Source organism: Nyctibius grandis, chromosome 3 (assembly GCF_013368605.1).
Source record: "Nyctibius grandis isolate bNycGra1 chromosome 3, bNycGra1.pri, whole genome shotgun sequence".
Classification (NCBI taxonomy): Eukaryota; Metazoa; Chordata; class Aves; order Nyctibiiformes; family Nyctibiidae; genus Nyctibius; species Nyctibius grandis.
Window position 1 is genome coordinate 18,397,244 of NC_090660.1, and position 13,987 is coordinate 18,411,230.

The 13,987-nt window shown below is 40.8% G+C and overlaps 1 protein-coding gene across 5 annotated transcripts in view; it reads left to right on the forward strand.

The window, feature by feature from the left end:
* Positions 1–13,987, forward strand: part of PIGN (phosphatidylinositol glycan anchor biosynthesis class N) — a 113,153-nt gene that overhangs the window by 3,373 nt on the left and 95,793 nt on the right. For 4 of the 5 annotated variants that reach the window (XR_011047796.1, XR_011047797.1, XM_068396070.1 and 1 more), the window contains exons 1-2: positions 11,908–12,246; positions 12,332–12,591. Coding sequence is in view for 3 of the 5 variants with exons in the window: in XM_068396070.1 (XP_068252171.1) it covers positions 12,244–12,246; positions 12,332–12,591 (263 nt within the window). In the remaining 2 variants the exon portion in view is untranslated. Of the gene's footprint in view, positions 1–11,907; positions 12,247–12,331; positions 12,592–13,987 lie in introns of those variants that run through there. The other variant, XM_068396071.1, reaches the window with a different exon arrangement.

Sequence of the window (13,987 nt, forward strand, 5' to 3'; positions counted from 1 at the left end):
GGCTTCGTTCACCCTAGTCTGGAAGATCAAGTGTGTCGTCTGGAAATATAGGCTGCACAGAAAGCTGTTGTAGAGGGTAACAGACCACTGTGTCTGAGATGGTGTGCCTTTCTGCGGCCTCACCATGGTGAAGGACAGTGTAGATGAGGGAGGGAAGCTGGACTGAAGTGTGAAAACAATCATTGTAAAGTCATTCTGAGGTTTAAAGGTGCTAAATTCAACTGAAAAGCTGTTTTACCTGAATTTGTTAATGTGCCTTTTATTAAAGCTTTGTGGAGGTCAAGACAATTAAGGCTTGACATTGAAAAGGTCTTATTTATTGCTATCACTGCAGAAGCACGCACCAACTTACAGAGATGTTGCTATACTGACTCCATGCCGCTGCTCTGTGCTTTTGAGGGTTGCCTGCTTCGCCTTACTCCTCTTAAAGTTCATATTTGCACATAGTTTTTTAAAAAAAAACCCTTCTATTTTCCTTATACCTGCTGTTCTTCAGTCATGTTCAAACATAACAGGAAAATATAAGAGATTTGAGCTGATCTGTGGAGGAGGTCATAAATAGCTGGAGGAGATCATCAGCTGATCATGTGGAGGAATAAACTATGGTATTAATAAAAGGAATACAAACACTGTGAGATGCAGGCGTCGGAGAACAAAGTAGGAGCCTGCGGACATGCTTTGAGCATGCTGAGTTAGCACTGTTGTCAAAAGGAGATGCAGCTCTGTCCTGGTGCCAGTGCAGTGGTTTGTTTTGAGAATTAGACTGGGGAACTAAACTGCAGCAAAGTTATCTTTACTCTTCCTTCCTTTTTTTTTTTTCTTGAGGTTATTTTCAGTTGAGTTCATTATCCAGCCTGCTTGACTATGCAGTTGTACAGATGGCTGTACCAGCCTGGGAAAGAGGTTTGGCATGGGAGTAATTGGGCAGGAGCAGAGGAGGACAGGGGAGCTCCCTCCAGCTGTACTGGCTTCGTTTTCCTTGAAGCATTTGTGACTGTGAAGACCTCTCATTCTTCTAACTGCTACTCACATGTCAGCTATTTTTGTAGCAAACCCTGATAAAATGTATTTCCCTCACTGGTCTTAAGGATTTTGGAAAACATGCTTTTAATTGCAAGCAAATTCCTACAGATGGTAGGGTACAGGTGAATAACTGCTACACAGAAGTAAATAATGGACTTTTTCTGCCATCTCAAAACTAGCTGGTTGTGTCCTCCCTGAGAGCGGATACTAAGACAGGTAGACTTTGTCTTTGTGTTCTTGACATGAAACTGTATTTGGTGTCTCTCTCATAATAGTAGTTGTCTACTCTTTGTAATCTTCTACCTACTGGTGTTGTATCGCTCCCCTTTTTTTGCCAGCAGAGAGATCAGGAAACTACAAATGATTCTCCATTTGTGGGGGGAAGATATAATATGAGAAGTGGGGAGATGTTGCCCATCTGTGCTCTCCAGATTTATGGATTTCTGTCTTAACAGTTTTTGTCTTGCTCCCTGAGCTCTTTTCTACAATGAAACTATTGCCATTTTTTTTGCCAAAAAAAATTTGAGTGGTGGGGAGCTTTAATTTTAAATCAGCAGTGCCCCATATTGCAAAGAGGCAGAATATTGCTTGTTTCCAGGAATAATTTCCTTTCTCTATTAATTATTAGAGTCAGTCAGCAGCTGAAAAATACAAATGTCTCATAGAAATGAGAAGTGGCCTGGTTTTGTCTTAAAAACAAATGTAAGCTCACAGGGTTTCAACAGAGGGTGTTTACAAGTTGATATATCATAAATAATAACGAATGTTAATTACTTTGTTAGAGATTGCTGTAGGAGCAAAAAGAACCTTTGTTCCAAAGTGAATGTAAGTATTTCAGGCTGCAGTAACAGATAATTTGAGTGGGTTTTGTATCTTACTTGTGCTTAGGAAAACATGTTCTATGTGAACACCTTGCAACTATGGCTGCTAGTGGAAGTGTTAAAGAGGAGATGACTCCTTTGCATAAAGATTTGTTACTAGACCTCGAAGTATCCTTGAACAAATACTGTGTGTACTGACATTACTCCTTGAGAAGTTGAATGCTCTCTTGAAGGTGATATAATCCATCCTTTTAGTGTTTTTCTGCACTTTACAACTTGGCAATTGCAATTTTTTTGAATAGTTTGTTTCATTTGGTGATTGAAGGAATTGGGGATTTTTTTTTCCCTTACCCTTGTGCTTATTTCTTTATTGTGAAGCAGCACGTTTTCAGGGTGGGATTTCTCAGGGACTTTGTCTGTCTGTCATCGTGCCCAAGTACTGTGTCACACCCACAAGCACAATGGGCTTTGTGGGGTCTGGGAGCAGTGCAGCACCCTGGGAGTGCCCACCTGCGGCAGGTGGGGGGCTGCCTGTCCCTGCCCCGGGAGGGCACTGGCCATCCCTTCCCTCTGCGCTCACAGGTTGCTCTTCTGAGCTGTGCTCATCGATGGATTGTGTCGTATAATGCGTCTCTGATTCGGATTGCTTTCCTTATGTATGTTCACCTCAGACTTTAATTGAGTTCTTGTTCTCGGTGGGAAATGTAACTTACCTCTACCTGTGTCAACTTGGCTATGAACTGAAGTTGGGTAGGTAAAGATATATAAAGTATCAGTTATGTTAGCCAGCTGAATTGTATTGAGTTATGCATTATGTTCACCTGGCTAGCGTAAGTAAGTAGTACTTTTGAACTCAGAAGCTCCTAAGTACTTTTAAAAAAAGTGCTTTTGAAAGGATGGGAACCTACAAATTGATTATTTAACTTCTGTATTTCTTCTATTGAAAGTATTACTGTTTGCTTAGAAGATTGTCTTGTAGTCCTTCTTTCAAACTGCACCTATTGGCAAATTGGCATTCATTGGCTTACGTGTGAGATTCAACAGATGTGGCTTGTTACTATTTGACATAATTCTTGTTTATTTGTAATGGTTGATATCTGTAAGAAAATGTGACTTAATAAAAGACAACTTCTGTCAGCTTTTTTCATACTACCTTCTATGGAATATACGTTAAGCACTGTTTGGGTTTTTTTTTGTCAAAGTGTGTTTTCTTCTCTGTGTGCATACAGAATACATTTGCAAGCTGATTTTGCCAAGCTGGCTCAATGCAGCTGGAAGTTGTTCTTTTTCCATCCTTTTCCCTTGTGCTCTACTTTAATGTTTGCTGTATGACTTCATAGAGTTTGATCCTTGTCCCTTTTGTTGCTGAAGGGAGGAACTGTGCTGCTTCTGTTGGTGCATGTGTTCTATTGCATAGATTTATTGCAAATATCTTTTAAAATGTCTCAGGGGTCTTTCAGCCTTGGATTGACAGGGAGGGCTCCGAGGAGACAGCAAGACTGCTGTGGCAAGCTGTCTTCCATGCCCTTGCATTCTCTTAAGGGCCATTTGTCCCTTGACCCTAGCAGCTGTGGCAGTCAGTGGGATGGGTTCTGTTAGATGCTCCAAGGCTGACATTCTTTTCCCAGAAGTATCCCATGAAACTTGCAATATGAAAAATCTGTCTACAAGACCTCCCAAACAGGGCAAGAAAAAATGACAGAAAAAAAAAAAATCCTTATTTTCTACAAGAATGGAGAAGTTGCCCAAAGTAATGCAAAATAGTTTTGGCAGCACAAAAGAATTAAACAGTCCGTACTGAGATGAAAATATGATGGTATGCTGTAGAACAGTGGTGATTGAAGTGACTTGCTGCTACAATGTTGCTGAAAGACTCCAAAGTTAAGAAACACTCAAGAGGATTTGCAAATAGCTGTGAAAACAGGCGTAGACCCCCAAAATGCTGTTGCCCAGTGAAATAGCTGATTCATAGCAAAACCACACAGGGTTTATTGTTGCTGGGTTTTGCTTTTTCTGAGTTCTGCATTTCTAGCTGCCTGCATACTGAGCAGATGTAATGTTGAATTTTTACTTTCTTTTTTCTCCACTTGGCTAGCAAGCGTTACCACAGGGTGATGCTCATGTTTTCTCTTTCATGCCTCAAAGCAGTCATCACTTCGTAAAGAAGTACCCTTGTTCTCTTTGTCAATGCTGACCTGTTGTTGGTGTTGTTCTCAAGTATGTTTTTGCGCCTGGGCGACTTGTGGATACGATTTCCCACATTTAGAGGATAATTCAGGGAAAATTGCGTAGGCTGACATTGGGGTAGCTGATTTGCAGTATGTTCAAGTATTAGGACACTTGATGTTTTATTGGCACCTTGCAGGCCGTAGTCAAATTTCTCCTTGGAAATTTTTGGCGAAAGAGACTTTTCTATGCAGGCAGAGTAATTTTGATTATCAAGCGATGTTAAAAAGAAAATTAAATATTCTTTGAGCTCTTTGCCTCAGGTTTGGATGTGCTTTACTGAACCACATTTAAAATTTAAAACAGATGTCGTTTGTTATTATAATTTCTAAAATGCTCAGTGAAGATGTTGAACAAAAAATAATTTTAAACAGATGGTTTGAATTACAAAAGCCACTTGAGTGCAAGAGCAAGTGGAAGTACTGTAGTTGCAGTTTCATTGTCTGGCAGAGCATCTTATGCCTCAATAGAGAAAGGAAATGAAATTTTGGAAAGGAGGAAAAGGGACTTGATCATTATCCCACTTCTGTTCATAGTATGATCATACAGTGAAGTCAAGATGAGGATTTGGGGTTTCCTGTGTTTAAGTCATGTGTAAAGATATGAGAGAGAGTTACTCTGAGACTGTCTGGTAAGTCTCTTGTATAAATTAATTTGTGCAGTCAATAGGTGTACATGCTGTGACAGCAGGAATGACTTGATTGCATTCTTGAGTAGTATAACTTTAAAAATCTAAATTAGGAAAAGAATAGAGTAGGGACTTCTAGTACCATCTTAGATGACGTATAACTGCCATACCATGCAAAATACTATCACTTAGACCACACAACTCCCACTTTGCTCCCCTACCCTAAGCAAAAGGATCATTTTGTATGTGCAGACAAATTGTGCAGTCACCACTTTGACAGTTTAAATTACAAAATACACAACACTGTTTAGTTGAAAAATGTATTCGTCAGCCAGAAACGTAGCAGACGTTCCTGTCAATTTATTTTTTTGTGTGAGATACTTACCGAGGCCGTTCATGCTTATTGAAAATGCATTTCCAATCGATTTTATTCATCTTAACCAACAAACTTGACAGTATTAGTGAAGCATGGTCCCTCTAAAAGAAACGACTAATGTATCTTGAGCTCACTGTCTTGACACTTTATTATACTTAAAAAAATATTCCTGCCAATGGGACATATTCCGTGTAGTATTTTGTGTATGTTTTATTGCATATTTGAAGAAAGAAAAATACAAAAGGGAAATGTTACATTTCTCACGAAGAGCTATATTGTATTGCAGCACAAGTACTGTTTTCTCTGCCTTATAAATAATGCTGAGAGATGATAACTTCAGAGGAATGCAGCTTGGATGTTGATTACTTTGGGGAAATGAGGGCTGCACTTACTTACTTAATTGTGTCAGCCTTCCTGTTAAGCAGTGAGGGACCTAAATCAGCTTGGGGCTATGGATGTAGATTCTGTGGCATGAGTCAAAAAAAGGAAAAAAAAAAAAAAGTCTTGTCAGCAAGTTATGGATCAACTTGAAAAGAGGGAAGAGCTTGTGTGAAATTAATTGCTTGCTTCTTGTCTCTGATGGTTGGGCTTAGGTGGCTCATTGTAGCTGTCTTGCTCCCCTGCCATCATCACAGTCTGGGTGTTTTAGTCCTCGCACTGACATGACTGTTGGTGAGGACCACCAGCGCAACTAATAGGTTTTTTTGTATCGTTTTGATAGGTGGTGAGTACAAAGAAAGAGAGGGTTTCTTCACCCTATCTGCTGCCAGCCAGGAGCTGAGCTTTCTCTCTGAGGATTCTAAAAAAAACCCTTCTCTAATCTGTGTAAATCACTTTATTCTGGAAAAAATAATTACTTGTGGTCAGGAGGTCCTTGCTGCTTTCCTTTCTTTAATCTCCTAGACTTTAAGAAAGGTGCCTGCTCGTTCTGCCATGTCTCTCTGAATGATTGCTCCCCTGCATCTGCTCACTCTCTTCTCTGCTCATGTACAACATCCAGTAAAGTCAGAAGATCTGAAGTCTGCTGAAGGCCCTGGCATAGCTAGGGCAGTGCTAATTTTCACTTGCTCTGGTCATGTGGACAGCTCGTGTTTAACAGGCAGTGAGTAGCTTGATGGATCTTCAGTACTTTTCTGTTAAGGATCCGACAAGGGTCTGTCTTTAAGAATCCGTGCCAGCTTTGTGTTGTTGGCTCCAAATTGTTGGACAAAAAATACCTTATTGGGATAGTTTAAATTCTGACATATTGGAGGTTGGGCAATATCATTATTGGCTCTGTGTTTAGTTTAGGAGGTGGTGACAGAAGGAGAAAAATAAAGAAAAGAATAAATCTGAGTCTGATACGTGGTTTGCTAGTTGGGATGAGTCTGCAGAGGAGGTGAATTGGCTGTCTCAAGTGTATTATAGCAAGTCATCTGTTTGGATGGACAGTAGGAAATGGCATGTGGCAAATAGGTTGCAACATGCTTCTCTTAGTCTGTTATCTACAAGACTAGAAGCTTCTTTCTCTCTTGGTGTGATAGGCAGTGGCTTCACAGAATTAAGTAGAATAATGCAGTCAGGATTTGGGCAAAGCTCACATTTTGCTTTGTGAAAATAAGGACTGTGGGAGGTAGCACACTACGTCGCTTGCTAAGAGATTGCCTGGGACAGTATCAGAGGACACAAAATTGTTGAAATATCCTTGGCTTAAGTTTTCTTGACAGAAAGATGTAAGATATATTTTCAAGTGACTGTTTGTTTATCCACTTCTTGGATGGCCAGGCACCTGAGGGCATAGACATTTTTGCACTAGTAATAAATACTTAAATCACAGTGAAAAGGGGTGGGTGTATTTAATACATCACTATTTTTCTGCTCTTGACAGACTGTGGCTTTTGCTTTTTTTTATAAGCCAGTGCTTAATCCACTTTTTTTTCCTTTTATCCATGTTATTTCTTCCTTTTAGCATGCCTTGCGGGTTTTCTGCCTTGAAAAGCACCAGGTTCTACAGAGAAAATTACTGGATGAGCTCTGTAATGGAGAAGGGAGGACAAAACTGAAGGACTCTCTTCTTTTGCATGATATCCAGTAGAAGCTGGATTTCATTTCTGTATCTCATGTGAGATACAGAGAAATAGTATCTAGATAAGCATATTTCCTGTTAGGGCAGATGCATAGTCCTGGGAAGCATTCGCTGTGCTTTCTCTGTGCCTAGAAGGCATGAGAGCAGACACTATAGGCTTGAGGGGTGTCTGAGCACCCACATTGTACTGGGTTAGCTGCTCTCTCCTATTCCCAGCCAGAAAAGCATGCCAGGGGGCTGCTGAGCACCAAGGGGTTTGATACTGATGCTTCTATTTGCAGCTTCTCCTGATGCTGAAAGGCCTGTCAGGCCACCCATGAGATCCTGTTCAGCCTCTGGTTCCCACATTGGACCTGCAGGTTCGGACTGGCTTTTGAACCACCCTGTCAAATGGTGATGCAAAAGCAGAAAGTGGGAAGAAAAGAGGAGTGGAAGAGATCTCTGTATGGCAGAGGACTCAAATGAGTGAAGATCTGTGTATTTTCAAATTAAGAGGTGATTCAACTAGTTCCAGCTGTTCCTGCACTGGTTCTGTGGAGGCTGTGTTGACTGCTAAGTGGGATCCCTCCTTGGACTTGCAGTCTGAGACCTTGCATTGCATCTTTGAGAACACAGATCAACTGATGATTCCACTCCTCTTGGAAATGGGTGGGGGAGAAAAGGTTGATATGCTGGAACATATCATAGGCAGAAAAAAAACGTCCCAGGAGATCTACACTGAGGTTTTTCCACAAAGCTTGTTTTTCCTAAATCTCATTTTTCTGATGCAAGAAGATCATGTCCAGATCTTGTAAGGAAAAGGATATTGTCAAGATAAATGTTTAGCTTTCCCTCGCCATATTGATGGCCCCTCATGCAAGAGTGCAATGGAGGAGAGATGATCACAAGTATTCAATTTATACTTGGAGTGAGAGATCCTCATCTTTTTCTTCTGTTCGTGCCACAAATGCTTGTAGCTGCAGTTACACAGCACAAACATTGCTTAGCATTAATACTCCATTTCTATGGCCATCCATTCACAAACCCCAGAGGCTGCTCTGTCTTTTACCTTCACTTTCTTCCTTGATAGTTTACCTTTCATTGTTCAGTGATCCATGGTAAATCAACTTTTAATAGTGAGATTCTGGGAGATAGATGGCTGCTTCAAGAAGGGATGTTTTTTCTCTGTTGCCTTGGCATCCATTGAACTAATGACTGTTCATATCAAGTAGATAGATAGAAATGCATGGACAAAAATATTTTGTTCCATAGCAGAGTGAAAGGTGGTAGCCCATCCTACATTTAAGAAGCTTAAATACCTGCAAATGTGAATTCAAGTGACTTTGGCATTCACAATTAGGGAAGAGGGTTGTCCTCCAATTTGCAGAACATATATTCTAACACTTGAAATCCAAAAGTTTACAGTTAAATGTTGATGTTGATTGTGAAATGCTGGTGGTCTGGCCTTATCAGCTCTGTTGGCCTTAACTTAAATTGTAGCTGGGGTGACTGCTTTATCTCTCTTTCTAGGAGAGATAAAGCACTCTCATTTTTCTTACCAGTGGAGGTGCAAACTGAAGAAGATTCTGAATGGTACTTCTGATGCTCTTTTTGATTTCTTTGACTTCCTGTCTTGCTGGTTTTTTTTTAGTTAAAAGCACTGTTTGAAGTACCAGTTGGTAGCAATTCAGCCAAGAAATGAACCCATATCAGCCAAGACCTGTTTCAGCACAGCAACGGGTCACTGAGACAAGCTCTTTCTCAAAATGCGAACTGGTTTTCATACAGGAAGGGACCATTTCAGCCTGTTGTTCAGCTGTCTTCCATCTGTGTCTGTCTTAGACTGTAGTACTTGTAAGTGCAGAGGGGCCTAGTGAAGGCATTTCTTTGACAGGGAATACTTTACTTCGTTAATATCTGAATCCGTTTGTTTCCAGATACGAGTATTTGTCAGGCCTCTGATCAGTAATTTTGTAATTCAGTGAATATGAATGACTGAATGTGTTATCTTGGTTACAATTTTATCTGCAGAAGGGTAGCTCAAAACCTGGTCCGTATGTATGGTGGTTGCAGTGTCTGTCACTGGCAGTGTGCCTGGGGGGCCCCTCTGCCTACCTTCAGTCTGTAGGAAAAGCTTTCTGGAAATGAACTTGCCCATTTTGGCCATGTTGCCATACCTTTTAGGGAAACTAATGTTTCCACATCATGGGTGAAAACAGAAACTTCACTCTCTCTGCATTCAAGGACACAAGCCTTGCCCTTCCCCTCAGCATCATCTCCCTTTGAGAGGACTATATGCACTGTTGTTCTTTTCTGATACAGTTTCAGTCCTGTTACAGTCTCATTGTTCAGTTCTGATACATTCTCATTGCTCTGCTTTGTCAGATCCATCCCACCTGTCCATTTAGCTGTTAGAGAAGAGGATCTCTGCAAGAGATGTCATCCATGTCCCTGCTTCTCTATGCACTTCCTTCTCCATTGAAAACCAGTTAATGGAAATGTTGGTTGTTCTTCCACGATACTTTGAATATTTGAAGAGGATGTATTTCAGAAATCAGCTGTCTTACATGAACTTTAGGCACTTTGAGCTGGCAATGACTCGAGTCATTGGGTGTAACTTGATCAAGATGAAAAGGTGTAGGAAGTCACTGGTGCCTCTCTAGAATTGCTGTTGACTGTATTTAAACTTTAGTCTTTGAGTTGGAGCCTTCTCTAACCACAGACAAGTGCTTGTTTGCAACACCTCACCCAAGGGCTTAGTAGCTCGAAAGCAAGACTGCTGTTAGGAAAGGGCACTGGGTGCCATTCTGGCATTCAGCTGAGATGCCGTTAGGTATTTGCTTAGGAACTTTCCAAACACTTTATACTTGTGGGACAGTATTTGTAAGCCTGAGGATAGGATACTCTTCACAATGTTGTGTCACAGTGATGACGCACAGGGTCATGCATTAAAGGAGCAACATAAGATAAGCTAGAGGCAGAAGGAGCAGTTATGGGGAACGTGGCAGAAGCAGGTGGATTGGGAGTTCCCTGTGCCAAAATCATCCGGTGATGAGCAGCTGGATACATTGTGCCCAGATGAATAGTCTTGTGTAATGTAGTCAAACTGTGGTTGCAAAAGAAAGTACCTTCTTTTAATTAATTCTGTAGATCACTGTGGTCTTATAGCAGCATAGCATTTCAGTTGTGGTGCTTGCACTCTTCCTGCTGCAAGCAAGGGCTCGGGCCTGGGGAGAGTTAAAGCAAAGAGAAATAGCTAGTGCTGAAAACAGATTCGGTGACTAATACTTTAATTAAAAGAATTTAGAATATGTTAACCTATAGAATTGTAGCACTGGGAGTATATAGTATACAACAGCAAGTATCTGATTGAAGTAATAGCTTTGCTTAGTAGGGTATTTTGTCTCATCGGTTTAAGGCATGAATAGTTCGGATTCTCTTATCAAACAAAACTACATCAAAAGAAAAAGCTCTATGGAAAATAAAACTGATTGATTGAATAAAATGAGGTCCGGCGTTCAACTTAATGGTATTTCTGGGACTGTTTAAATTCACACAGGAGCCCTGAGTACTTAAAAATAAAAACAAACTGATATTTAGAAATATTCCAAGTCTCTCTTGGAATCTCACTTGTAAACATAGAAGCATGTAAGTTCCTAATTAATGAAAAGTTCTTGTTTGATCACTTAAGCATGACTACTGTGTGTCTCTCTGAAATGTTGTATTTAGTTATCTCAGTTGTGTTACTTGGTTTTCTCTCCAAATCTCTAAAATGAGAAATTACTACATTAGTGTTTCTGATTAGGATTGGAGTTGTTGCATCTGTGTTCCAGTAGGAAAAATCACTGGAAGTTATGGTTAAGTTGCATACAGATCTGAATTTTCTTTGGATTAGTAAGTAATAATACATATTAACTTTCAAATCTTTTTTTAGTGTGTGTGGCTTTTTCTCTGGTTTTCCTGACCCTTTACAATCTTTATTTTAAAAAGCATCTGTCAGAGTTTTGTTCAGAGTTACGGTTATGTGGCAGTGAACCCTTTTTTCTTTATTTGATAAGAGCAATAGTCTTACCGTGTGGTGGCTGGCAGTGTCTGTCCAGCTACAGGAATTCTGTAAGTAACAAGATAAACTTATGTATTGTCATTTAGAAGCATGAACTAGATTCTGAAACACAGAGTTTCTTTTAGAGAGAAGTGTGTGTTTACATAGGTATTGAATATCTGAACCTTCCAGGCTGTTAGGAACATCTGTTCTAAATTGGTGAGTGGAGGTGTTGCTTTGTTAGGGTTTATAATTAGCTAATATTTAAATACCTAAGTTAGCAGCCTAGACAGCACTAATAGTACTTTGTCAGAACTAATAGTATTTTGTCAGAACTAAGCCTCATTCAGGCTCTGACCCCACACTACGTGAGTCAATATACATATTTGCATTGCCTTCAGCAGGCATCATATGAACCCCTCTACACATGGCAGACACATGCATTCCAGTGTACCTCTTATTACGCATGTTTGTATCCCTAACCTGACTTCAGAGGATGACAGGGCAGGAAAAATATTCAAGAAGACGATATCATTATCCATGAAACATAATCCTTCAGCTCTTGTGCTTTTGTCACCCGTTTTAGAAGAGGAACAGTGTTCTGCACGCAGCAGAGCATCTCTGTTCCTTTAAAAGAAGTTTTCTGTTTCTAGGCAGAACATAATGAGCCCAGAATCGATAGTATACTTAGAAAAAGCAGCTTCGGACGGAAGTTTGCTGTAGGATGGCTTTCCCCGGTTGTCTGTGGCTGGCGTTTGCCTCAGCACTGTCGTGTTCCTGTCAGCCCCAGAGCGGCGGTGCAGTCAGCCGGCAGGGGGCGGTGTGTTCACGGAGACACGCGGTGTCCCACTCCTGTGTCACTGATGGAGGTGACAAAACACTGCTGAGTATCAGACACACGGGCTTGATTCAGTGGTCTTTTGAAGCCATCTGATACCCCAGTGAACACCAGAGATGGGTTGCTGAGACATAATGACTATCTGAAAGTCTGAATTAGCCAAGCAGTGACTTTTGACCAAACTTCTGGGAAAAAGCCTGTTGGAAGCAGAGATTGATTATGGATCCTGGGTAACGACTGTGGTTATGGTACTCCCATTCTATAACAAATAAAATAAATATTGATTCTGATAAGTCTCATCTGCCTAACTTTATTTTTCTCCCTCCCTCTCAGTGTTGGACTTTGCCTTGCCAGCCCACTGTTGCCATGGGTATACCAGTCTTCATACTCGCTGGTCTCCTTGTGCATTGTGTGTTCTTGGTCTCCATTTTTGACATCTACTTCAGCTCTCCCCTGGTTCACGGTATGACTCCTCAGCAGACTCCACTGCCACCTCCAGCAAAGCGCCTTGTACTCTTTGTTGCTGATGGTCTGCGGGCAGATTCGCTGTATGAATTGAACAGCAATGGTACATCCCGAGCACCTTACCTGCGGTAAGTCCATCCGAAAACATTACTGATCCAGAAGATTTTGCTTCTGGAGGCAGCTCTATATAATGTTGGAAAGAGAACAAGAGGAACAACGGCAACTGTGGTGGCTTGGGTACTGCTTTCCCTTTGCCTTTGAAGTAACAAACTTAGCAGAGTTACACTCTGCAGAAATGCATGAATTTGAGTTAGTGTCCCCTGTTGTCAGTAAAGCTGCTAAACCATGAACAGAGTAAATTGAGTCAAGATTGTCCTCTGAAAACTACAGCTAGCCAGTTACTGAGAAGAGTGTGAACTTTCTTCATTCACATCAGCATGGCATCAATTCTGAAGCCTAACAGAGTTGTTAATTTAAACTGCTACCTGGATGTTCAGTTCAGGAGTAGTAGTTCATTAACGTGCTTGTCTTCTAATTCTAAGCTACTGAGGAAGCTTTTTAAGGAGTGATTAAAAAAGATGGCCTGAATGGATCTAACAGCAGGCTGCCACTTCTTATTTGTTCCACCCTTCCTGCATGCGTGACCCTGCTGCCTCTCTTGTGCTCTTTAGTGTGTGTCTGATTGCTTAATGGCATGATTTGATTTAAGATTGTGAAAAAACTAGTACTGCTAAAAAAGAGTGTTAAAAGTCATATCCTTGAGTGCTTAAAACTAATTTTCACCAACCTTTCCTGTTTCGTTATATCAAGATAATTGTTTGATCATAAGACAAATTATTTCTTAGGCTAAAAAAAGTAAACAGTATTAATTAAGACTACTTTTGTGTAATAGCACTGGTCTGGCTTGAATATCGGAGCAAACCTGAATAATCAGTCATCTGAAACTGTTAGGGTGTTTGCAGTCTGCTACAGAAATCTGAGCAGCCCTTGCCACAGCACTTGGCAGCTTAGATGGGTTTACTTGTACCTGCCTCTCCTATTAGTGTTTCTGTAAGGTGCTGTCTGCCACTGGCAGATGTCTACCACATCAGTGTGAGTTTTCCATGTTCTTTTTTAGCAGTGGACTTCACACTTCCTCCAGAGCAGTGTCTTCTCTTAGCAGTAAAACTGTTGGTCTTTTTGCACCATTAACAAGGTATGAGTGCCATAATGGCCCCATCACTAGGAACAGTGGTGGGTAGTGGCTAGGAAAGAGTTCTAATGGATATTTTTGCCATTAAGTCGTTTGAGTTTTTCAGTTTCAGCCATTCAGCGTTATCACACCTATCTAGAAAGAAAAAGTAAAACCATGTGTTAGCTTGTCCTGTGTTGGGAAGTTTGCACTTTTACTGTCTCTGCTTTACCTTGTTTGTGGAGTTACAGACTTTCTGTTTCAAAATCTGTAGAAGTAACACATTGTCACCTGCACTGAAAGTACATGGGTGAATGGAGGGGAAGAACTGCCTTGTAACAAGTGAAGGTGCT